At 41.8% G+C, this 26,205-nt stretch overlaps 2 protein-coding genes across 4 annotated transcripts in view; both read left to right on the top strand.

Moving 5' to 3' along the window:
- The window catches only part of LOC110973672 (telomerase protein component 1-like), a 27,343-nt gene extending 2,876 nt beyond the window's left edge, over window positions 1-24,467 (top strand). The window contains exons 2-26 of one of the 3 annotated variants that reach the window (XM_022224665.2): window positions 599-806; window positions 1,167-1,235; window positions 2,094-2,200; window positions 3,201-3,239; window positions 6,203-6,336; window positions 6,732-6,865; window positions 7,508-7,603; window positions 7,958-8,050; window positions 8,500-8,556; window positions 9,583-9,719; window positions 10,455-10,566; window positions 11,289-11,396; window positions 12,659-12,832; window positions 13,226-13,413; window positions 14,425-14,609; window positions 15,229-15,388; window positions 15,883-16,003; window positions 16,633-16,761; window positions 17,429-17,550; window positions 17,726-17,855; window positions 18,172-18,288; window positions 19,363-19,506; window positions 19,906-19,989; window positions 20,802-20,960; window positions 21,572-24,467. In XM_022224665.2, the coding sequence (XP_022080357.2) occupies window positions 603-806; window positions 1,167-1,235; window positions 2,094-2,200; window positions 3,201-3,239; window positions 6,203-6,336; window positions 6,732-6,865; window positions 7,508-7,603; window positions 7,958-8,050; window positions 8,500-8,556; window positions 9,583-9,719; window positions 10,455-10,566; window positions 11,289-11,396; window positions 12,659-12,832; window positions 13,226-13,413; window positions 14,425-14,609; window positions 15,229-15,388; window positions 15,883-16,003; window positions 16,633-16,761; window positions 17,429-17,550; window positions 17,726-17,855; window positions 18,172-18,288; window positions 19,363-19,506; window positions 19,906-19,989; window positions 20,802-20,960; window positions 21,572-21,679 (3,111 nt within the window). In that variant the 5' untranslated portion in view covers window positions 599-602 and the 3' untranslated portion in view covers window positions 21,680-24,467. Of the gene's footprint in view, window positions 1-592; window positions 807-1,166; window positions 1,236-2,093; window positions 2,201-3,200; window positions 3,240-6,202; window positions 6,337-6,731; window positions 6,866-7,507; window positions 7,604-7,957; window positions 8,051-8,499; window positions 8,557-9,582; window positions 9,720-10,454; window positions 10,567-11,288; window positions 11,397-12,658; window positions 12,833-13,225; window positions 13,414-14,424; window positions 14,610-15,228; window positions 15,389-15,882; window positions 16,004-16,632; window positions 16,762-17,428; window positions 17,551-17,725; window positions 17,856-18,171; window positions 18,289-19,362; window positions 19,507-19,905; window positions 19,990-20,801; window positions 20,961-21,571 lie in introns of all 3 variants that reach the window. The other 2 variants (XM_022224664.2, XM_022224666.2) reach the window with 2 other exon arrangements.
- LOC110973763 (ADP/ATP translocase 3-like) lies at window positions 24,373-26,205 on the top strand. Its single transcript, XM_022224846.2, has 2 exons — window positions 24,373-24,510; window positions 24,893-26,205. Exons 1-2 carry the CDS (start codon window positions 24,391-24,393, stop codon window positions 25,670-25,672), a joined length of 900 nt encoding a protein of 299 aa, XP_022080538.1. The 5' UTR covers window positions 24,373-24,390; the 3' UTR covers window positions 25,673-26,205.

Raw genomic sequence — 26,205 nt, 5'->3', positions numbered from 1 at the left:
TTGCAAACGATGTACAGATACAGGTTGCTTCATTTCAGTATAAGCGGCATCTTGTTAGGGCTGTGCTGAATATCCAAATATTCATTCAATTATTGAATATTCAAATATTTTTTCCAAATTTGAATATTTCAATGAAATAATCGTGGCTGGAGATACTCGTAGGCATGAGAAACTATTATAGTGATTATAATGTGCAAGTGTGTATGTTATTGCAACTAATATACATGTACAGTACATGTATCTTTTAATCAACAATCTGCCTGTCAGTTTGACCGAATCTATTCAGATATTCTATCAAATTGAAGGTCAAATATTCAAAAAGTGAATTATTCGAATTGACTCAGCCCCATTGAGTGTGATACTTAGGCTTTCATGACGGTGGCGACGGGAATCCATAACAGGGTGAATTTTAACAAGTATGCTGCCGGAGTATGAAAGTTGTCAAAAGCTTTCGTCAGTAATGGCTCTGACTTCATCAGAACTGAAGTTTGGAGCAAGAGATTGGTTCTGTGATGTCATGACAGTCACTTGCATTTGGTCACAAGATTTTCCGAACAAACATTACCTTGACTGGCCTTGGTTCTCTCCTCAGTCTTAGCGCCATGGGTTGCGGCTCCTCCAACGCAACAGTGAGCTACCAGGCCAACATCAGCACCATGTGGGACCAGGTCAGCCGCACCATCGACATCCAGCGCAACAAGGAAAAAAGCCTGGTCATCCGACGCTCTGGCTGGAAAACTGTCCGGATCTTTGTGTCATCTACGTTCAGGGACTTTCACGCAGAGAGGGAAATATTAGTCAAAGAGGTACAGTGTGGGTACAGCTTGATTGTTTTGTGGCAGTCGTGTATTTAAGCACCCTGCTACTACATGTAGTAGGCCTGCATGTTTCAACCGCCAAATTGGCAAGAATTTCACAATTTCTTCAACATTCTCCCCTGAAATGATGCCTCAGTGATTCAGTTGTGTCAAAGAAAGACTTTTGAAGGCTGCAAAGGTCATTTTAGACTGGTACACACACATTAAAGGAGTTCTTGAAAAATTGAAATAAAAATGTGGAGGTATCCTAAATGTAAGGATTGCCATTTTTTTCAAGGGATTGTACCTGGTTTATCTGAAGGGCTGATTTATAAAAACAATACTGACATTTTTAACATTGCTGCCTAGGTGTTTCCTGATCTGCGTGTGTGGTGTGAGAAGCGGAGACTTCATCTTGTGGACTGTGACCTACGATGGGTATGTATGTTAAAAATAGATCAGGCATGGGACAGCTGAGTTCTGGGGCACCCCCCCACCAGAAAACGGCAGTCCCAGCTCTTTTTAATTGATTTGTGTAATAATATTTCTGAATGTTCATGAGTCACCGTTTCATTTTCTTGATATCTGCCATGTTCTTCAAGTGCTAAATTGGTCAGGAAGAATAAAAGTTCTGAAATGGGACGGAGGCAAAATCTATTACTGTGGACCCACTTAAGAAGTTAGTGGGTCATCAAGGTACATTAGTAGCAGCAGATATTTAACCCTAAAAGAGACAGGTTATTTTCGGCCATCTTCCCATAGCCAAGAACTCCGCTGTGCCTCGCTCGATTTGGTTGAAACTTGGCGTGCATATAAAGACACTCCTGGGAAGTTTGAAGTCAGTCAAATGTATGGTTTTGTTGTTTGGGTCATTTGAAGGTCAAGGCGGCATGCGTACCTTCCCGTGTGCATTGAGCACCGCGGTGGAAAAAATGTGTATTTTGGCTGACCAGTCTTAGAAAAACTGGTGCTGCACAAGAACGGTTTGTCCGTTTTTCACAAAACTGATGTCAAAATGACCGCCAAAGAGTTACTCTAAAAACCCCTAAAGGCTCAACTCCTGAAAAAATGCATTGTGGAGATATTGGGAAAAGGTTGGGGGCAGATTCCATCCCACTCCCTCAGCTCCTGTAGGGTTAACTCCAAAACATTTCGGAGGGTGATCTAGTAGCAACCGGGATTTCTCACACAAACACCGGCAGTCAGCATTTCAATAGAGAGAGGCCGCTGTCATCTTTTTCTCAAACGCTTTTACATCTACTTTTTTGGTTCCCATTCCAACTTCAATTTATCTAGGGGGTGCCAAAGGACACCACGACAGAAGAGACGCTGCGGACATGCCTGGGGGAGATAGACAGGTGTTACCAAGACAACGTTATGCCCTTCTTCCTCAATTTGACAAGGTAAAAAAAAAAAATGATAGTACACCTGTATAAAATGGATCGTAGACTCCTACTCAATCACTTTTCTCAAAGCAGATTTATATGTATTTACATAGGTGAAAAGGGGAATAGTGTTTTTGCAGCAATCAACGTTGTTTCCCGATTTGATGTTTCGCATATGATTGCTTGGATATTTGACTCTGACATTTTCAAAGAGACAGTGCATTACCCTTGGGAGAATGCTGATATTCGGGTTTGTGCAACATTGTCATACCTGTATTTGCTGGACTCCAATAATGAATATTTGTACTTTTTTATCCATTTTCACATGTAGTGTAGAGGTGTTACTGTGTACATGTATGTGAGTCAGTCTTTCATTGAATCTCTGTGTGACCACTAGGTTCCCACTGACTCTTGATAATGGGAGATATTATTTGACAGATTGCGTGCCTTGCCAAGATAACATGTGAGTGACATAATATGTCACAATCAAAATTACAGACTTTTTTTAGCTAGAGGGGTACCTTGGCATCTTCTAGATATCCTGCCAGCCACTTTGGACACCTTATCAGTATTAAAAAAAGCATTCCCTCTCCACCTTGAGCTGAAGTGCACCCCCTATCGGCAAACAAAGGACAGGTGGTTACAGGTGGGTTCTTGCACGCGTTCTATGCTTACGCAAAGACCATACTGTACATGCTGGAGTAAATTAGTTACACGTACTCAGCGTGCTCCACATGAAACGTGCATATACTTGAGTGCCTCATGGCGCTCCTATGTGGTGAGTACTAAAAAAAAACACGTCCTCTTTTGTTTCACTCGGAGCGGTTTGCCTCAAGACAAATGCTGACAAGCGTTTTTCAAATACTGACCAAAATCTTTGCCTGACACACGGCCAATAAAAATGACACTAGGCATCTGTCAGAGACGATGCAACAAATTTAACACTGGCATTTCAAGAGTTCAGTGGGATCCTGGTGTACATCTCTCTAGATTGCCGTTTTTCCTCTTTGTCTTTCAGCCCTAGTCTTTTCCCAGCTCTTTGTGGAACCATTGACGGGTATGAAGTTCAGAGTTTTAAGTCTGCTTTCCATTTTTGCAATATGAAATTAAAAACAAGGAAAAATTGGGCAGATTCATCATTGGATGGTAGGAATTTCTAGGAAGCTTCTGGCTTGAATGTCACTGAGACACTTGTCATTCAGTGTGCCTGTAAGAGGGTTTTTTTTATCTTATATAAACTTTACCAAGAAGTTTTATGTTGGTCAGCAGCCTCATACTGCCGGTTGGAGATTAACCACGGTTGGCAGTTTGTTTGAATTCCAGTGTGGCAGTTTTTGTTCATGTCGTGGTTCATTGTGTTTTCTTCGTTCAACCAAATTCGTTCATGTCTTTCATGTCAAATCCAAAAATTTCATCAAGACCGGTTGTTCTGCAGACACAAATTGTTATCTCATTTCTTCTCACAGCATTCCTCCATCACAATGTGTTTGCCCAATCATTGTGCGGAATGCATGCTTTAATATTTTTTCTCTCTGAATAAGTATTTTACTGGATTAAAATAGTTATTAACAAAAGCAGAGCACGATTTAATTAAGTTGATGCATGCTTGGGTGATAAGACCGCTGCCGTGTATTAGTGTTGATAATTAATGATGAAGATTCAATAGCTTGGCATTGTACAGTTATAACATTTAATCTTGTATTGCAATGCATGACCCATTTTTGTTTGGTTGTCATAGGAAGGACACACGTGTTGCGATAGCTATTTTTAGCATCCAGAATGTTTAGGAGCACACCAAGCCCTCTAAGCCAGTCAAAATTTCCAACAAAAAACTGTCCCACAATGCAATGCCATCTAAGGCACTCACGTACTGTATATTTCTAAACACACCTGCAAGCATGGACCCTCTGTTACTTCTATTTTGTTCTTGCAAACGTTTCTGGAAGGCCTCTCATTATGTTTTGAACAAGACAGTCAATGTTTGTCATACGTGATTTAAATGCAACTCTGGTGATTAGGACATGCTGCGTGTGTGCACTGTCTTTGCAACAAGAAATAGACATGATCAATTTTTGTCGGAATGTGCACAAACTCACAAGCAATTGGATTTGGGTACACGTACATGTAGCCCATACACCCATTTCGGGAGTTTCAATTTGCTGTTTCGTTTGGTTTCTCATTGCTGTCTTGATGACAGAATGATAGTTGAAGTTTTGTGTCAAGATCCCTTCAAGGTCATCATTAGACCAGCTCAAGACTGCACAAGACCACCACTAGTTCATATAAACCATAATAAGACCAGTGCAAGACATCCAGTTTCAATTTAAGTCACAAGCACTTCAAATGAACAGTAATAAAAGCATTCCTTGTGACTGGTCTTGTGATTGGACTTGTGATGTTTGTTGTAAATGGTCTCGTGTCAGTGCCTGTGATGGTCCCGACTACAGCATTGCTACTTTGTACATGTATCTTGGACAGAAATATTCTTATGACAGAACGAATAATTGCATCATTAAACAGGTGCGAAATGCATTTGCTTGCTTCATTGCATAAATCAAAGGTCATTTCTCCCTGCTTTAGTTTGGTTTCTTTTCTCATATTTAACTCTTACATGTATGCAATTCCCTTTGCCGGAAATGTTCACGTTCTGTTGTATGTTGTTGAATTGCCTGGCTTGCTATGTAACTTTTTCAAAAAATGCATGTCACGTTGCAGAATTACCCCATTTTTCAAATGAGGTGTCTTTCAGCTTTACTTTAAAAGCTTGTGCCATATTAATAAACAGAGCCAGTGATGTGCTTGATGCATGTACATGTATCTTTTTAACCATTTAATGCATGTAGAAAAATGCTGATTCTTTTGTATGGCGACAGTCACCTTGCTTTACAAGTAAATTGATCTGAGTGGTGTATCCAGAAGAAATTGTCGAGGGTAGCATTTTGCCATTTTTGTGCTTCGCCTAGTAGAACCAGCACTTTCTAGTTGTCAGGAGCTCTTGAAAAGTTTTGACCTGTGTTGTTTTTTTTCTTTAAAAATTTGCCATTTGTCCTCATCCCAAATCTGGATGCGTCACTGCACAGCTGCCAGAAATGTAACCATAGAAACGCATGATTACTAAGCCTAATTTTGTCACGCTTTGTTGTACATGTGTGCTTTCCTGTGGCACTGAGGTGGGACACATTCCATCAAACCTCCGATGGAAAGTGCACATGTAATCAAAGTGTGAAGTCTTTATCTTTTTTGTGTTTTGCTGAGATGAAAGTGAAACTTTCTGGTGTCAACCTTGTGAAGTAAATTTATTAACGTGATTGTTATCATGTTAAATGTTTTGTTTAATTAATACATTTTAGATTCATCTGTAACTTCTGCATAATTATTCATGAGATGTTTTTCCTGATTTACCAATCGCATTAGTTCTTTCCATTCATTCCTCGGCCAGATGTACATGAAGCTGTACAGCTGTTTGCTTAAAGAAAAGGGCATTCATTAAATTAACTTAAATATCCCACAACATGAAAAGATATCTCCCAAAACACATTCCCAGATCTAATGCATCAGTTGATGGTCATTTCACTGACAGTCAGGGAAATTGCAGTGAGATCACACCTGTCATATTGTTTACGGTCCATCCTCTGTGAGGCCTTGCCGCATTGCCTGTTACTACAGCCACCACAGTGAGAGCATGCATCCAGTTTTTTCCTTCACATCACCATCAAGTCTAAAAAGCCTCAGTCAAGTCAGATATTTTGTGGATATGGCTAGCATTTTGCCTTTAGAATGCCACCAGAAAAAGCCGCAGCCTTAGAAAATAATGTCTATCATGTCCATGTGAGCAGCATTACCGCAGTGATAATGGATCAAAGAGATTTTTGAGAAATGTATGGTATCAGTGCAAACAGGCTGTAGACGGCACTGAGTGATTTAATGCATGTTCAGAGGGAAGAAATATAGACACTTTTCTTCCTTTGATTTTAACATTTTATCTGGTTTGTCTTTGATGTCGTTATTTCTCATGTGTAGCGAGCGTTGTGGCTGGATACCCAACCAGATGGAGGTTCCGGAATCCATCGCCTCAGACTACCGCTGGATCCACGGATTGTCCGTCACCGAAATGGAGATCATGCACGGGGCTTACCGAAAGGACAACTTCAACTGTAAGTTGACGAGACTTGTTTGCGGCAACAGTAGAGGCCATTTGGCAGGCTTTGATCCGATGGACAGGGAGACCTGGTGTGAGAGTTTGGCAGACGTGCAAAAGCTTGATATCCAGGAGCTGAGAAATAAAACTGGATATTGACAAAAACAGGGTGTTTGAGGATGTGTTCGCATGTAGCATTTCCTTGATATTATTATCTTTTCATTTGGTGTTTTAATGCGGCTGCTGTCATATTGAAATTTCGCCCCATTGCACTCAACTTAGATGTTTATAAATGGCAGCTTAAAAATGTCGTTTGCAAGTCACGCAAGAATGCAGTTTCAAATACCCCTTTTGTATCCAGGGGGAACCTGGGGTGTGTAAATGAACAATGTCATCTTGTATCTTGCCCAGCACTCTTTATGATCCGAGACTCGAGTTTCTTGGACAGCGTTCCAAGGTCACATCACAAGGACTTTGTGGACGTCAACCCTGTCGCGCCAGCCAAGCTGAAGATGCTTAAGCAGATGTTGAGTGAGCGCTTTGGGGTAAGAGACAGATTTGTGGTCTAGTACTTCAGAAAAACAATTCCGCGAGGTGATCAATTGAATGTTCGATTTCAACTTCCGTCTGAATGAAGTTGTTCCTTCCTGGGTTTAATGTTACGCAGTTGTTTATTTTTTGTAGTTCCTCTTTCCATTGCCTGAATGTGAAACATTTATTTTTTTTACAAATTACAGTGCAAATCTGAAAAAAAAAATTTCCTCTATCGTCTGAGTAAATCTCCACTCAAACAAATTCCTGCATCACCTATTTTGCATGACCAGCCACTTTGTAGTGTCAGGAATAGTGTGACATTATGGAATGTTTTATTTTGTCAGAGTAACCAAGCCATGTGTTTGAAAAAAACATTCGCAACAGTTAACTAACAATTCACCAATTAGGTGACAGAGATGTGTTCGGTCATTGTCAGGGAAAAGACTTGTCTGTCTGGTACTAGTGATGCCAGATGAAAACTTCATCATGAGCTATTCAATTGCATCACATATAAAAGAAATTTTTGGTTTGAATGAGTGGAAACAAAGTAAATTCTGTTTTTAATCATGTGTGGTTGGTTTCGGGATATAATAGTTAGTTTTTATATTTTGAGATGAAGTGAAATAATGAGACTACTGTGTGTCCCTGTGTAGCGAGACCAAGTCCATTTCTACAAGTGTCAATATGAAGGTGTGGACGATCAAGGCAAGGTAGAATTCAAGGGACTTGACAAAGCGTTAGGAGCCAAGGTGAGTACTGCCCTTGTCTAGCAAAAATAGGAATTTGGATCACACATTTTTGTTCCTATTTGGTCGGTTGATATGATGTCATTTCAAGTTTTACCAAGCCTGAGTGCTTGGTGCGGCAATGGGATCGTTAGAACCACATGTGGTGCAAGAAAATTAAAGGTCGTTCCTTGAACAGTGGGCATTGGTAGCAGACCATGCATAGTCGCTTACAAATCAGATTAATTCATTTTAAAAAATATGTGTTTTGGATTTGTCTTTGTTGTGGCTTCTTATATTCAAATGAATTTGACCCAATTTAAATAAATTTCAATGTATTTGCATAGATTTACTTATACTTACCAATATCTGTTTCAGGTGTTTGAGTTCTTCAAGAAGAAGATAAGTAAGCAGTACCCCCTGGAGGATTCCAATCTGGATCCCTTCCAGCAAGCTAAGGAGGCCCATGAGGTATATATTAGCTGTTTTTATCGTTGTTCCCTATGTACACAAAGCAGTCAACCAATCCATTAAACCTCCCCATGTAATGCCTCTCTAACAGCCTTAGAATGTAGGAAAATTTGGAACTAATTATCATTGCGCTTTGCAAGTAAATGCACAAAATCATAACACTGTCCTTAAATCGTCTGCTCAGTATTAAAATGTCCTTAGGGCTGTCACATAATTTGGGGCAACTATTCTGAAGGGTCTTTTTAAGAGCTTGGGAGCATATAATGGAAACATGTTCTAAACTATTTTAAACGTATAGCTAATTTTGGGGCAACATACTCAAATTTCACAAAATCCTCTTTCCTGATTTCCATGTTTAAAGTAATCGTTTTCAGTGAGGACCTTTTAATGCAATTTACGAGTGGAGACTACAGGATTGACATGACAAAATGTTCTTTTTTTCTCTGCAGTCATTCATGAAGAACCGCAGTGTGTCTGTCCTGGGTCGGACGGATATTCTGGAGCAGGTATGTTGTTGGGCCGATTTACACTCTATCCATTTGACATGAAGCAATTAATCAAGAATTCCTAAAAAAAACTTGGCTGTGTTGCCTGATTTCCGAAGAAAACCTGGTTTAGGATAAAGAAGTTGATTATTTACGAGAGGAAAACTTCAGGAGAATGTTCTGGAGAACTCTCATAATCACAATGTGACTGAAAAACAGTACAAATGTCAGCTTTGGTAGCATTCCAACCCAATTCCTAGATTCAGAAGGCGAGCAATGTGCCACTGCTTCAACGCGGCTCCCCAATTTTGATCTGAACGGTTTCTGCAGACCACCTTCCAGACAAGATGCCACTAACAGACTTCCTCAATATCATCAAGCAGCAAATTCCACAAGACTGTTTATCAGGGAAAAGTAAATTTGTCAAAGATTGTTGCAGTAAACAAACTACCGGCATTTCGAAACTTTGCCTGTAATGAACGTTCTTCAAGCTACAAAATGTGATCAGCTCTGTGAAAATGAGTCGTAAGGTCATTTTTCGAATAATTGTGTTGTAGCTTGCATTTCATAGATGAAACTGTGCTCTTTTCTTCATTTTGATTTTATTCTCATTTTGGCATTCAATAAATGAGCATTTCATGGATGAAAAAGGTTGTTGGGGCCTGTTGATGTCATGCAAGATTTTTTTAAAGGCCATTAACTCAAAAGTATGTCCATTGATCTTTTACTCATTTTCACAGAACAAGGCACAAATATTAACTTGCACTGCATGTTGTTTAAAACCATATTGCGTGATGTTTGCTAGCAACCCAGTGTTTGTGTGCATGGAAAGCAGAGGAATAACTATATCCATGACTCAGTGTATTGAACCAATTTGGCCAGTTGTCCATTGCTGTTAGATTCCATTGCTCTGAACAAATCATATGCTTGGAAGCTTTGTAGGGGAAAAGGACAGCTTCCGTCACAAAGAAAAAGAAAAACCATGAGTGTGCTAGGTCCCTTAGATTGTGCACATTATACATGAATTTCCCCTCAATTGGTGTCTAGATCAAGGACCACGTGGTTGGAATAGGCATCGATGTCCCCTTGTTGCTGCTGGGAGGTCCCGGAACGGGCAAGTCCTCCATCATGGCCAGGGTAGCTGACGTGACCGTGTCCAAAGCTCTCACCAAGGAGATACCCGGGTAAGTGCCGTAGTTGGGTTCAGAGGTGGTTTGCTCAAGGAGATGTGTTTGTGATGGACAGTTTGTGGGAAAGATCTCTGGTACTTGCTTAGCTACTTGCCCAGTAGCCCAACCATGAAGACAAGAGTATGGCACATTCAATGACACTAGTCTGTGTGCACTGTTCGTATCTGGGAACCAGTGCCTGTCACAGTAGGTGGGACTAAGTTGAATGTTGAGAACTGAGAGATGACAGCAAGTGGACATGAGCTGGTCACCATGCCCTCTATTGTATTCTGTAACTTTTGAGGAGGAGGGTAAGAGCCGGTCAGGAACTTACAATGGCTACCTTGCTGGTTGATGTGTGCTGTTATCTCATTTGACATTGAAGACTTGTATGCCATTAGACGTGATTTGCTGTGGCAGTGATGTTTCTTACAGATGCTTGTGATGCAGTTACACTTTAGTGCACTCACACTATGGTAAAATGTCTTGAATTAGACTCCTCCTAAATTGGATTTTTTGCCACAAATCTTTGCAGCGTTAGATGTTACTGGAAAGAAGACTATGCTCCTCTACATTTTGATAGTTCTGTAGTAAAAACCATGTTGCATGTAACAGCCTTTCTAACTAGTCATTCTGTTTCTGAATGCTCAGAAGTCTACTGTCCTAGTTAATTAGAAGTTTGGAGCATAATCATTTCTCACAAATTGGTGGCACCCGCGAGACATCTCATATTTACATTTCACCCCACAGGGGTGGAGAACACGGCTGGCACGTCTTCTACCATTTTGTTGGTGCTGTGCCCGGCTCGCCCAATCTGGAAGCCACTCTGAAACGCCTCCTGAAAGAACTGGGTGTGGTCAATGTAAGTCTTTTTCTTTTTACCTTTTTAACCACCCTCTATCCCCCCTCCCTTCTCAGCCTCAACCATTATCTCCTGACTTCAACTTCTTCCTTTGTGCTTCCGCATGGGTTTGCAGGAGGATCTGTTCTCACTGACAGACAGTTGTATAAAATTCTTTGCAGGTTGCAGGAAAAAAAATCTGGAGATTTCTTGCACTTACTGCTTTATGGGGGATAAAAAGCGAAAACCCTTGGAAATAGTGAAGGTTTTCCAAGCACCATGCAGTGAATTTTTATTGTAGCCAAACCTCACATGGATAGGTATTTTGTCACAGAGCTTGACTGAGACACTTGTGCCACAGAGCTGAAGGTCTGTGCGTCATACCCTTCCAAGGTAGATGTGCCCTCATTACCGAGTACACAAATCAAATTGTTACTCAGATGAGCCGCAATAAACCTCACAGGAAGGTTCAGTGTATAAAACTCTGTTGCGATGATTTTGCGCGCAATGTACCGGTCAAAGCGAGGGTAATGCACTCATCATATATCTCTGTGGATGTACTGAGCAGTGACCTAAGCTGGGTAGCCAGTGAAAACATGGGTGCATCTGATTAGCGTACCGTGGGCGGAGCCATCGTCCAGTAGCGCACAGCTCTTAATGTGTGGTTCTGTCAAGTTGGTCCAGGTAATACTGTCATTATGAAGTGTAGTACCTTGTTGATATTGTGCTATTTTATCGCACAGGACACCACAATGCCCAAAGATCTGGAGACGGCGTGTCAACTGACGTACGCCACGCTGTCCAACCCCAACACCAAGCCGCTGATCATCGTCATCGACGCCCTCAATCAGGTGAGGCAACTCGCTTGCTGCATGACATGCTCCCGTGCTCCACTTTTGGATTTTGGGTTAATCCCTTTTTTCTACTTGGGGCCCTGCTTAATGGCCAACTATCATTGATATGTCATTAGTGGTACTGTGTGGTGTAACCGTCTGTACCTGTAACTCCTGAGTATATTGGGTTGCAAATAAGGCTGGGGTTGCAAATCCAGCAGCCGGTCACATGTTGTGTGACTTTGTAAGTCACGTTACTCCAACTAGCCTCTCTTGGAGAGGTGGTCATTTCGCTGACTCGGCCAAGTTGTGCCTGAAATGGCTTTGCCGAGCTCTACACTCCCCAGGGAGCTGAGATGGTTTCAGGAATGTTTCTTGGCCTGGCGAGCAGGGATAATATGGTGTAAAGTTCATTGAGAGTCCTGCCATTCTGAAATGCATTATATATCAAAAGACTCATGGTTTAGCAGGGCCGGGGATACGTGTCTTGACTTTCCATTTAGAAGTTGTCCGTGGAGCTGACTTTCTGACTTAACAGCACTAAGATGGCTTCATTGCGCATCATCCTCAGGTGTACTGTTAGTCCAAGCACAGACTCAAAACATCTTGGATCACAGGTTCAACTTCACATGCAGTCAGCTTTCCTTTTTCATTCTCATTTAGCCCCTAACCATGATAGATATTTTAGCTAGAAACCCTACCAAAGGCAAATGTAGTTGTGGCCTACCATTCCAAACCAGGCTTAATAATTCTAAGCTGTTATCTCAAAAAATGGAACCAGTATTAACGTGGACAATGCGAATTCCTCTACTTTCATTGCCTGTTATTACCAAAGCTTTAAGTATGAAAAGTAATAGTGGGGAAGGAATTGTCATCAATATTACCAAGCCATCTCAGCCTGGCATAGAGGTATTCAGTAACAACTAATATTAACTTAAGAAGGAGGCGGGGCATCGCCTCAGGAAGCTAGATTTCGACAAATCCAGCCCTGCTCAGTTCAACAATTCCAGCCATGAATTCCAATCCAAACAGTCTCTGGTCAGAATCCCAGCCTGCTGTCTACCACAAGATCCAATAGCGGAGTTTTGTTTGAAGCAACTACACGTAGCTGAGATGGCCCCAGAATGGGCAATGGACACTGCGCTACGTTGACTGTCATACACAACTGAGTTCAACTGACCTGCGAGCATTTTGCACTTGTAGGTCATATGTAGGGATTTTTAAAGAAAGAACGTTTGGCAGTACAGCACATATTATTCTCAAGCTGCTCTTTCCAACAGTTTGATGAGTCCAAGGAATCAACCGTTCTGAACTGGCTCCCCAGCAAGCTTAGCCCTCAGGTACGCTGCGTCTTTTCCATGATCGACGAGACACCCCAGCACAAGACCCTACGCTCACGACCCAACAAGCCCACGGAGGTCTACGTCACACCGCTGGACATGCCCTCCAGGGAGGTAGGCTTTTACTATTCCAGCCCCCCTCCCCCTTTAATTGCTAATTTATGTCATTATCTATATCCATTTATACAGTTTTTTTATCTCAGTTTAGCATACATGCCTGTAATTCACAGTCCTCACATGAGGACCAGGCATTTCAAGTTGATTCTTAGTAATGCGTTATGCTATGAGGACAACCTTACCAGTCTGTCTTTGAACACTTTCATCCTGATTACACTCAACGTACAAAGAGTTACTGTCATTTGTGAAATAATAACGTCTTTTGCAAAGGTTCTTGTTTTGTTAATTCATAAAAGATGAATGTCTTTGATATTCTGTAAATTTGAGGCCGAACTTTGGCTAAAGACAGCTCAGGCACTAACAGCATTCTTCCTCTCAACATCTCTCCAGGCAATCGTCAAAGAGACCCTGGGCAAGTATCAGAAGCGTTTGGATGCCGAGCAGATGGCTAGCCTCCTCAGCAAGGATTCCTCCCAGAATCCCCTGTGGCTATCTGTGGCTTGTGAGGAGCTGCGGGTCTTTGGCCTGTTTGAGTCACTGTCGGACAAGATCAATAGTCTGGCAGACGGCCTGCTGAAGTGAGTTGGACCCCCTCCTGCATGTTTGTTACTCTTTGCAAGTTTGAACCTGGATTGGAGGAGTCGGGGAGGTTGATGAAGGGGGCGTGGCTTAAGGCACAAAAGGGGGTTGAGAATGTTGATGGTAATATGGACAGGAATTGACTTCATCTGTTCACTTCAATTTTTCATTTCTTTTTACTCTGTAATCAACACCATTGTAAAAATGTTTCATCTTATTGGCCACTTTTCTCTAGTTGCAAGACTATTTTGTTCATTTTCTTTATGTCAGAGAGAGAAACATGGTAACTGCTGAATCAGTTTTGTGGTGGCAGTGAACGTTACCAACTTTTTCAGGTCTGGCTTTGTGTACTGGTGAATTGCCATGTCTCAAACCGCAGCTTTGTTTCTGGTGTGGCTCCAGCTTCATGATTAAAAAGACTCCCAACCAATTTTCAAGGGATCTTCACCATTTTACGAACCTAGGATTTATGTCTGGATTCATCTTCAGGCTCCAGTTTTGTGATGCAGGGCTCCTGAGAAATATTTATCTGTAATATGCGGTCCATTTTCTGTCACAGCAGCAAACTGTATCCTAAAATGCCAACATTGAGTTTGCTGAAGTGTGTAAGGTTGCAAAAGAACTATACAACCCAAGTTCAGGTTTAACCTCTCGGGCAAAGAAAAGTAGCTGGTGGGAAGTTTGTCAAGCTGACAGCACGTAAATGTGTCTGGCACATATGCAAAGAAGGTACATTCTAACAACTTGGCCACACATGCTTAGAACATCCAGTGACAAACCCACATCAACCTGTGTGCGCACACGGCAAATTCCTACCAAAGGACCATTGCAGTGTGAAGAATGCCCTCTCTTGTTACCTTGGAGCAGATAAACAAGTCAGAGACAAGACCATGATGTGCAAGAATGGTTCACATTCCTGCTTCTAGCCCTGACCTTAAAATTCCTTTCCCATCACTGGGGATCGCTCTTTTTCTTTTCTCAATGTTGTAGCGTTTCTTTATTTTGCTCAGTTTGCTGGAGCAGGTCCTGACACGTTTCGAGGAGGAGAATGGGGGCGAGTTGCTGGTGGCGACCCTCTGCCTCTTGGAGTGCTCCTGTCACGGCCTCCTGGAGACAGAACTCCTCTCCATCCTCGGCGACGAGGACAACTTGATGCCTCCCAAGAAGGGCTGGAAAAGGGAGAAAGGTCAAAAAGGTGCATCTGGATAATGTCTTTCAGGATTAATTGGTCTCCGGTAATCACAGACCATTCTTATTTCGACGAATCACTGTGTGCTTTGACAAGCAATAGCAGCTCACCTTGGTTCTCTTATGTCAAGCCGTGAGCTTGTTAAGTTGCACAAATGCTATTAATCATGGGAAATGTTTCCAATACCTAGTGTAGGATAACTATTGAGATGACTCTGTAAGCAACACATTACGTTGATTGTTTACCATAATCTGATGAAGCAGATTCTTGCAGCGAGTCAGTCCAAAGCACCACATTTGATATTTGGATTTGTGATTTTTGGGGTTCGGAATTTTCTTGTGCCCAGCCAATTTACTGGTTGGCTTTTTTAGCTTTTTTAGTCCAGAGCTGTGAGCAATATTTGCCATATCTACTTGTAGCCTGTGGCTTTCTTTTCATTTAAACCTGGAGTTGTTGACTTGAGTTGCTGACTCAGAGTTGAGTCTGTCTCGGAGTTGAGTCTAAAAAGAATGACTCATGACTTTACTTGACTTGGAAGCAAATGACTTGTAACTTGACTTCTACAAAACTGACTTGTGACTTGACTGTAAAAATAACTTTGTAATAACGCTGCTTTCATCTGCAGAGTCACAGGAGAAAAAGGCATCGGATATCGGGCCACTGTCTGCCCACAAGTGGGCTAGGGTCTTCCGGGCTCTCAAGCCTTTCTTGCGTCCCTTCGGCGACAGCGGGGAAGGCAGGCTGGATTTCTACCATCGCTCCCTCAGCAAGGCCGTCAGGGCTAAGTATGATCATCAAGAGATTTTGGAGGGCTAGAATAAATGCCATCTTTGCATGGTGGATTGGGTTTTATTGTGGGTGCGCCAAGGAAGCAAATCTCATTTAGGAGTATGCGTTCACTCTGAGAATAATCTATGCTGAGGAGGAATTTTTATCCTTCCAAACAGCTCTGTTTTTCCTCTAGAGAGTGGTCTCTCCTTGCAGAGCTAAACACTTCCTCATGATACCAGAGATTTGTTTCCATGTTGAATTTTCAAAAAGCCCACTTCATCAGAATGAGTGTTATTCATATGAGAAATGCACCACTTTGAAATAATTCTGCTCTGGAATACACTGCATTTATATCTCCAATTATGCTTCCAAATGACTTTGAAAAGGACATGAAATTTGGGGGCCAATACGACATTTGGAAGATTGTCACAATCATTGCACATTGTGAGCAGGGGACGAAAAAGGAAACAAAGGTAACAATGTCGATTTCATGATTACTAAACTGCAGGTACTTCAGTGAGCAAGCAGGGATGAAAGTCGGCTGCTCAGTGGACGAGCTGTATCAGTGGTGGCACAGAAAGCTGGCTGATTACTTTGAGAGGGTTGTGAACATAGAGCGCAAAGCTGAGGTACGTGAACTGTAGCCATCTGCTTCATGACCCCATCAACTCCACCATGTTTTAGGAGCATGTGGCCCAGTGGTCCGGGTTTGTAACTTCCAATCATAGAGTCACAGGTTCGATGCCCAGCGGGTAGATATGAGTTGTGATCTTGGGCGAGTCAGTTTATCCCTACGTGCCTCTCTCCACCCAGGAGTGTAACCGGGCCCTGTTTAGGCAGAGATGGTTATTGTAATTAGTGGTTGATGCCTAAAATGGCAGCAATGAGCTTTATACACCCCAGAGAGCTGAAATGGTTTTAGGAATGCTGAGCCGAATCAGCAGGAATGATTATATAATTATTGGCATCTTTTGATAACAGCTTTAATTTATTCTGTCATGTGCACCCATTGAGCTGATATGTTGTTATTGTTACTAGGTTTCAACATTTCAGTTTGTCTTTTTCTATGGAAAACTAGTATTTGGCTCCTTCCTGTAATTTTTTTATATATTCCTGACTTATACACCATTCCATCAATCAGGAGTCTTCCCACCAGCTGACTGAGATTTCTGACAGCAATCGGTGGAGTCTCTTCTGGACTGGAAATTTTTATTTTTGTTTTAAATATTCATGGCTTGTGCTCTATTTCACCAATCAGGAGTATCCCCACCACCTGACTAAGATTGCCGACAAGGAGCGATTGGTGGTGTTCCTTCTGGACTGGAAAGTGTTCAATCACTACTTCAAAGAGGACTTTAGCGGAGAGCTGCTGTCCTACTGGCGACAGGTATTACCCTCTCGCCTGCCTCAAAATGGAGCAACCAGACTATGCCAATATTGACATCAAGCACTTCACATCAGAATGACATATCTTGAATAATGGATTTGAATAATACATTTCATTTTATGGATGCTCAGCAAACCTTTTAAGTTGCATTTCAACATTTTTGGACAAAAAGCTGTCACTCAAGGGAGATGCTGACAGCAAAATCTTGGCCAGCCAGCAAGAAACATCAGATGCACAAAATGGCATCCAATTTTTGTATGGTTAACTAACAACATAACTTTTAAGATTATTGAAAGGTGTATAAATAGATCTTTGTGCCATTAATTGAAAGCAAAGATGCCATTGTAGATTTGAATTGCAAGTTGCTGTCAATATTTGGGATGGGTTGGGAATAGGTTTAATGTAAGATTGTTATTACCATGGGCGTTTGGGGGTTTTACAGTCTGTAGAGAATAACTCAGTGTTTTAAGAATTGCTAAGTAAATTCTGTTCATTGCCAAAAGATATGGTTAGAGGCAGAAAGGAAAGCAAAGCCTCTGTCGCGCTGGTGATGACAGGGTTACAGTCACACTCTGTGACTTGGCTTTGACAGGGACACGGAGGTGGCCTTGTCTGCATGACAAATGTGCTTATGCGTTAACTGACTGAGTCTTCTGTCTGCACGCAGGCCGTGGACGGCATGCCTAGCATGGAGAAGCTGTACGTCACTGAACTGGAGAAGGTGGTGGAGAAGCCTACCATGAACGAAGAAGAACTCAGTCTGCTGTACGAGAAAGTCGCGAGAGTAATGTAAGTCGATTGTCTCTATTGAACGTAGGGCATCACTTACATTTCAGAGAGAAAGAGAAGGGATTGTGGTCATGGTATCTACTGCATCTGGGACAAGTGCGACTCGTTATAATATGGTCAGGCAGTGGTTAAGGAGCCATTCACCTCAGTACCCCCATGGGATGTCATTTTTCAGTATGCAGGCTGGTCAGCTGGAGACTTGCTTCACCATTTTAGAGAAGTCGATGGAGATTGAGAGCAAGCTGGGACAGCGTAAGGAGCGGATGGTGCTCCTGTACGACCTGCTAGCCACCATGCACAATGAGGTGGGCACCGGTGGTCATATGAGAGGCCATTTTCTTTATCTCCTTCTGCCCAGTCACAAATAGAATCACAGAATGTAAAATCCATTTTCCTGGTCGGAGGGGGAGTCCAGTTCTTGGCTGTAGCACCCTCTCCAGTTTTTTAGAGTTAATCCGCAGTAACGTTCAGATGTATAGTGCATCTGGAGCATGTAGTGTAGCATTGGATGTACTCAAAGCATGTGAGATTGAGCCCATTATGCAGAGGGTGGGGCTGATCAGATCCATCTTTTGACAACCTAACGAGAGGCCCGTCGCTGTGTTGTATTTTCGATTGCAGCGGTTGGTGTTGCATGACTACATGACCCGGAGCATGATGCCAGACCTGAAGCCGGCGATTCAGTACCGCCAGAAATCACTGGAACTCGGCAAAAATTTGAAAGGAGACCGATTCAGGGTGAGACAAAGATACTAGAATCATCGTTGACACCAGTAACTGACACTCGATGGTGCTTTAGTTCACGGGCCGTTTACACACAGTTTTCAGAACCACATAATTCTGGTTTGCTTGAATTGAACCCCAGAAGAAACCAGACAGAATAAGGTCTTGCAAACCCTTTTGAAGCATTTTTCACGGAAAGGGGTACGTGCTACATGTTTCCTAGACGGTGCGTGAAAATCAAAACTATGGTGCAACATGGCAGGGTTCATGGTGCGAGCGCGCAACACAGCGTCAGTTCGCGAAGCCAAAATTGTACATTACAATGTATTCACAAAGTGACAACACAATATTTGCATTTCAGTTGCTGAAGACAGCGGCGAAATGGTCGCATGCAAGAGAATGGCTCTCGGCAGCGGAATACAGAAACTGTTATCCACTTCTGTTAGAGATCACCAACAAGAAACACTGAAAAGCTTGAAGGGTCCATGTCATTGATTGAAATTCCTCAAAACAAAGTCCTTCATTTTGTACCTTTTGTCCAACTTAATTTTAATGTTGTTAGTTTTAGTGTCTCTCTGTTCCCAGTTTTGGATATATGTGTATATCTATGCCTCACTGTTTTCTGTGCTTAGTGAACAAACAATGGTGATGTCATCATCAAAAGTTGCCAGAATTTGGAAAACCTCTTGTCAGCTTTTTAAGTTTAATGTTTCACTACATTTTCAGTACAAGACATGCATATGGATGTTTTCAGTGAAGCAACCTTTTTGGTTCATATTGTGTACAGAATGCCAATCCGCCACGGCGTTCAAAACTTCAAAGAAACAGTGGCCTTAGTTCCCTGCATCCCTGGAACCCAGTGTGCCACATTTTAAGTTTTCAAAAAATCTGAGAATAGTTTCATTATTTTGATATAATTCTGAGAAATGGACTTTTTTTTTTCAAAAGCTGTTCCAGTTTTTAAACAAATTTTATGTCAAGAGTCTCAAAAACCTACATATTAGCATGTTATCGCTGCAGAAAGAAAACAGTATTCTGAATTTGCAGATGAATTGTTCATCGTGCCTTTCTCGTGTTTTACTTCTGCAGTTGAAGCGAGGCTTCTCCCTAATGAAGCTGGCTTTCAACCTGCGGACATGGATCTACCTGAGAGGTGACAACAGTCTATCCGCATCGGAGGCCACCGACCTGGGGTTCGACAGCCTCAAAGAAGCTAAGCAGATCTTTATTGAGGTGAGTTGTGAATAAAAACATGCCTGCATGTATTAACCCTTGACAATGCGTCTAGAAGGCATCTGCGGTACTTGAATTGTTAGCTTTCCACAAATGCAAACTTCAATCATCACTGTTTCTGCCCTCATAATATATAAAAAAGAAATTGCCTTATTTAACAGATGTTAGATTATTTTCTACTTAATAGGATATCAACAGTATTGTGTGATTTAAAAGAAATCACAGACACTGAAGATTACAGAAGAAAAAAATCTTCTTTTCTTAGTCCAAATTAAGACAGGTTTCATTTTCAATACGCTTGCCCTTCACTCAAATAATCCATTGAAACTGATCTTTGTTGAAACGGTTTTGCCAAACTATGGTACTGAGTGTATTCATGATGCATGTTTTTTTTTCTAGTTGGACGACAAGGCCCATGTGGCTGAATGCCTGATGAATGAAGCCATGCTGACATGCGACTCCAATCAACAGGAAGGATTGAACGTAAGTTCTATAACCATCATCCCCCAAGTCCTTGCCTGATGTCACATAGAAGGGTTTGGCCTTTGTCTAACAGAATTAGTAATAAAGGCTTTCAAATGAAGCTGTTGTGTGCTGTGTGCTCTCTCAGTCTACAAGGGGTGAGCTGTGTGAAGTGGCTACGTTGGCTTCTTCGATGGCTTCTTCGATGGGTAATGTAGGAACTGAACAGAACTGTTCTGTGAATTGAATTCGATTTGCTGATAGTTTCGAAATACAGGAGTTAGATATCTTTAGCTGGAGTTTGTTTCAAACCTTGTGGTGCAAAGTGGTGAATTACAGTGCTTTGATGAATGGTAATTATTAATAATGAAAGGTTAGCCCGTTTTTAGCAGTGCAATAACTTATTTTTATGTGTGCTTTGAAATTTTCAAATTAAAGTCAATTAACAAAAAAGAGCTCATCTTCCCCAGGGCTGTTGGATTTGTTTTTGTGACAACCGATGTCTTTGCATTAATATGTCATGCACGGTTATGATGTATGATTTCAGGATCTTTAAAGCCTACAATTTTGGATAATTAGAAGTTTAATGGTTTCGAGGTTGGTACTTTTTTCCACTTTCTACAAAAAAGGTACTAGAAAGTTTTCAAAAAAAGCCCCAAGTTTACCATCATCCCTTAAAAAGGTCATAAAAGGTTGAAATTTCCAAATTTTTAGGCCTTTCCCCAGTCCCCACTCCCCTTCAAAGAAAATTTTGGCCCCCCTTAAAAATCGGTTCTGGATCCACCCTTGGGTCCCGCAAAATGTTAACTCTATGTTAATTACTGTCTTTGTAGTTGTATAACCAGGCCGAGGCTCTGTGCTACCAGGTCTGCGGCGAGATGAGCGTCCTGTCAAGCCGTGTCGTCATCAACAAGGCCATCCTGCTGGAGGAGATGAGGAATCTGGAGGGAGCCTACGACTACTTCTACAAGGGTCTGGTCATCAAAACTCAGGTAGGCTTGGCCCAAAGGAAGTCCTGTGATGCATTGATTCAAAGCATTTCAGCACCGGTGAATTCTCAGTATACATGTCACCATATTGTCCCTGCTCGTCACTGGGCCCAGAAACATTCTAAGACCCCCTAATCATCCTTAGGAGTATAGAGCTTGATGCTGCTATTTCAGGCAGTAACCATCGCTGTCCCCCACTTTGGTGGAGAGAGGCATGTAGGGGGTAAATTGACTTCCCTAAGTTTGCAACATGCAATTAGCTGCCGGGTTCGAACCCCGGACTCAGTGACAGGGAGTTACTGACCCAAATCAGTGCCATTCATGTGTCGGAGGTGACATTGACAAAAATGGAATCTGGAAATGCTGTGTCCTGTTAGTGACGGAACTGCGCTGAGCAGCAAAACAATTTTAAGTAGTGCATTTGGCATTTGTCATGTGCACTGACTGCACTGTAAATATTATGAATAAGTATCTTTCATATCAGAGGCAGGCCCTGCCCAGAAGCATGTTAAAAAACTCCTGTTTGTTTCAGGAAAGGCTTTATTCAAGAGTTTTGATAAATCTTACCAGTATGCATAGCATTCTAAAAATAGTTTCCTCTCCCCCATCTCTAGGTCTTCGGCCCTGACCATCCGCAGACCATGCGCGTTGTGCGGACCTTGGACGAACCAACCTTCAAGAGGATCAAGCAGAGACGGGACAGAGAGGCCAGCAAGACCTGAGCACCAGACTACAACCCTGACCCCACCCATGTGACATTTTGACATACTACCCTGAATCCCTGGAAATACGAAATTTCACTCAATTTATCGGCACCAACCTAGTTATGTCACCATCCCCAACAATGCAATATTTTGGGCATATTTGTGGTTGGAAATATTTTTTGTAAATATTGAATAGTTATTTTTTGTCTGTTTACTTTGAATCTGCTTTATTTTTTAGTTGAAACCTGTCGTACTTCATTCAGTACTCATTGTAATTGTACAGTTCTTTAATCATTCCTCTTTTCTCTCTCTTTTGACTTGTACCTACACTAAGATCATTTTATACTATTTCGCTGCATTCTAGATCATGTAATTGTACTTCAGATTGGAGTTTAATGTTTTTTTGTGTTTCATTTTTCCTTCTTTTTTTGGCCCATGTGAACAGAAATGTAGCTGAAGCAAGAGTCATCAAAGGTTAATAAAAAGTCTCTCATAAGTCGTATCACCTGCAACAAAATTTAATACAGTCCTTGTCATTATTTCAAGGATTGTGGGAAGGGAGGAACAGCCCCCCTCCCCCTTAAAAAATCTGCATATTTTAACTTGAAAATTGCAGGAAGAAAATCCTAGATTTTCAGTCCTAAAATTGATGTCTTATTCACACTTTTAGAGGCTAGTGTCTCTTTGTGGTAACACTTTTCCCATCCTCTCCTTCAGCACACCCCCACCACCACCACCACCCTGAGAAATCATGAATCTAGTAGCATCATTTAGTTTAGAATATTTCAGCTCTATTTTTTTCAGAAATGTATGAAAGACTTATATATAATTCGTTCACCTTGAGGGCTTTGGCTGTTTTTGTATATTTTGTATTTTTGTTTATTGTGATGTTTATGCGAGAAGGGTGAACACACAGGAATTGTATTTCGGCAAATGTCGACTGTAAGCTGGCGAAAGGAGCCTTCAGTGGCCAAAATGTAGCAAGACCTAATAAGGTGTAAAAAGTTTATGATTTTCGTTATTATCACATGGTTTATTTTATTTCATAAGGGGGGCTCATTGCAGCTAGAAGGCCCATTTTACCTGTAAGATTAAAACAAAGTCAACAGAGAACAATCTCACATGTCTAGAGAGAAAAACTAAAGAAAAACCATATTCAGAAATAGTTTTAATTCAAATAATGGTGACAGAATACAGCTTCCAGTACTGTGTAAGCACAAAGCCTTATAAAATAGTAAAATTCTATGTAAAAACTAGTACTCACACAGTGTTTGTAAGCCTGTTAAATCATTAGCTTAGGCATCTTTGAACCACTATCAAATGGTATTAATGCTTGAAGTTGATGAAGCTTAACTTTTCAGTCCTAAATCTTATTCAAACAGAATAGCTAATAGAGAATAGAATGCTAGATTCATGCATATATTCATGATTATGTTATCGATTGCTGTGAAATTATGATATTAATCTGTTTGAACTAAAATGCAGGTTTGTTACAATTAGTTGTGTAGACTTTAACAGTTAAATAGCAACGTCCAAAATACGAACTTATTTTTGCAAAACAAAAAAGTGAGGTTTAGGTGAAAATTTTAGTGCATTTTCAAAGACTTCACAAAACTTAAGTATTATTGTTAGAGGCGTGTATTTTATTGTATTTTACTTGATACAGTTTGACTCTAGCGGGTTGTTGATGTTTAATGCATTGTGCTGAGATGAGCAAATTGCACTAGGCCCGCACTGTGACAACGGGACAATGCAACTTTACATCGTCTGCCTCTTGGCAATTCTCAGGGAAGTAAGGCATTGCAGTTCGACGTAGGCGTGTCTTTACGATAGCTCTGTATGACTTTGGCATGCATTGCTGTATAAATTTAGGGTCTAAAATGCGACAAAAGATGAAAAATTTAACGGTTCGAGTATCATTACAAATAACTTCAAATTACATATATCTTTTACTTGGATGAGCATTATCCATATGAACACTCGTATGCAAAAGTGTCTGTTATATGTAGAGAACTCCAAATTTGTAGAATCTGGACCCATAGGTCAACTTGAGACCTATAAACCTGCAACGTCTGTAGAGTTTTTGTGTCAGCTGCACCCAGAAAGATGAAAAAAAGTACTGTGCATGAGGCATACAGTTTGCACAGTCGTTACAAAGCTGAACATTAACGCAATAAAATTATTTTTAGCAAGACTCGAGCTTCTCTTGGCCGGGACTTTTTATGGTTTTCCAACACACGTGTTTGTTTTGTATCATTTTGAATGGCAGGTGCAGGGCGCGTGCACAGTACGCATGCGCAGAGTGTTGTGCTGGTTGATGCGCCCGGCGTGTTCTTTGCGTTAGCATGCGCCCGCGCATGTTGCCCACATTTTTCGATTATTTTAAAGCACCGTTGATACGAGCGTTGTGAAAAATTTTCAGAAAAAAAGAACACTGTCAAGGTAAATTCTTTGTCGGGTCAGTCTTCAAAGAAATCTTTTCAGCGTGGAGTCTGTATTGTAGGTGGTATACGGTAACAGTTTCAGCCAAAACGTCAAAAGAGATCCAAATCATGTTGCTAAGAGCCGGCGGTTGCTAACAACTTGTGACTAAATCGACTAGAAGTTTGCGCAGTAGTCTTCAGCTGTCGATGACCGAAGAGATCGCACGTACGTCTCGATCAAGCCATCCTTTCTCAGATATTGTATTTTCGAAGTCTGTGACGAGAATATCGGTGTAGCCAGCAAGTATGCCCGGGCAGAGCTTCGATGTAATTTCCTTCGTCAAGGACCTTATGGCGGGCGGGACAGCAGCCGCCATCTCCAAGACGGCAGTGGCACCGATCGAGCGCGTCAAACTTTTGCTCCAAGTATGTAGCCTTGAACTATTTTTCAATATGGTAAAGTGTAGGCCTACTCATATTATTCCAATTTAATGTTTGAAACAGCTAAATAATTACACTCCAGTTTATAACCATTTAGAGTGTTTGTCGGTATCTGCATTTCTACTTTGTCAGCTTTCCAAAAATATTTTATGGCTGGCTTGTATCAATATTCCCGTCATGGCTAAAGAGTGGAATGTGCATTCGTCATTGATTAATTTGTACAAGCAAATAGACTTCTCGTTAGAGTATAGGAGAAGCTGTCTCGAGATTGTTCGTGCTCTTATTTATTCACACAATACAAGAATTTCAAAGTCTAAATCGCTGCGCAGATGTATCGTGATTTTTGTTTTCACATATTGGCAAACAGGTACAGGCAGCCTCTACACAGATCGCAGCGGACAAGCAATACAAAGGCATCTTTGACTGTTTCCGTCGGGTCGTCAAGGAGCAAGGCTTTGTCTCTCTCTGGCGGGGCAACCTGGCCAATGTCATCCGCTACTTCCCGACTCAAGCCCTCAATTTCGCCTTCAAGGACAAGTACAAGCAGCTCTTCCTCAGCGGGGTGGACAAGCGCACGCAGTTCGCCCGCTACTTCATCGGGAATCTTGCCTCCGGCGGGGCGGCCGGCGCTACCTCGCTCTGCTTCGTCTACCCGCTCGACTTCGCCCGGACGCGCCTGGCGGCCGACATCGGGCGGCATGACGGGGGTGGTCGGCAGTTCAAGGGGCTTGGCGACTGCCTGACCAAGATCATCAAGTCGGACGGCATCCAGGGCTTGTACCGGGGCTTTGGGGTGTCTGTGCAGGGCATCATCATCTACCGGGCCGCCTACTTCGGCACGTACGACACCGTGAAGGGATTGATCCCATCTCAGTACAACAACATCCTGGTGAGCTGGATGATCGCCCAGGTGGTGACCACAGGCTCCGGTGTGGTCAGCTACCCGTTCGACACTGTCCGTCGCCGCATGATGATGCAGTCGGGCCGCAAGGACATCTTGTACAAGAACACCATTGACTGCTGGAAGAAGATCTTCAAGCAGGAGGGGCCAACTGCTTTCTTCAAGGGGGCGTTCTCCAACGTTCTCCGCGGGACCGGTGGCGCTCTGGTGTTGGTGTTGTACGACGAGATTAAAGCACTTCTCTAAACTAAAGCTTTGGACTATCTTCCAAACTAAGCTGATTTATTTTACCGTCCATTCTTTCCAGATACGTATACAAAAATGGTATCTGCTCTCCCAAACAAAATTAAACAAGGCCAAGGAAACAGAATTTAAGGAAATTACCATTTCATCCACCTAGACACTTAGACAACTAGTCTTGCATTGTTTGCAGTTTGTTCACTGGCAATTCATAACAACATTCCTGTTCGAAAATGTATCCTTTAGTTCAAACCATTTAGGTCCTGAAAAGTTAGTCAGCTGATTATTTCAAATTCCCATATTAAACCTTTCATATAGAATGACAAATTGGAATTTTGGACATTGAAATCACTGTTTCCATTTTCACCCATTAGACTACGATTTCTGGTTGAAGAAAACAAAAACGCAATAAGATTTTTTTAGATCATAAAACAAAAAGCACTCTAAGTCATGTTCTTTTCGTCACTACTAACCCTGAACCGTTCCGCTTGGAAAATAAATTGAACTTATAGCCTAAACGTGAGGTTTGTAACTGAAAA

Source organism: Acanthaster planci, linkage group LG06, assembly GCF_054643075.1.
Source record: "Acanthaster planci isolate LZ-2023a linkage group LG06, COTS_SCS, whole genome shotgun sequence".
Lineage (NCBI taxonomy): Eukaryota > Metazoa > Echinodermata > Asteroidea > Valvatida > Acanthasteridae > Acanthaster > Acanthaster planci.
This window is presented reverse-complemented; position numbering and strand designations above follow the sequence as displayed.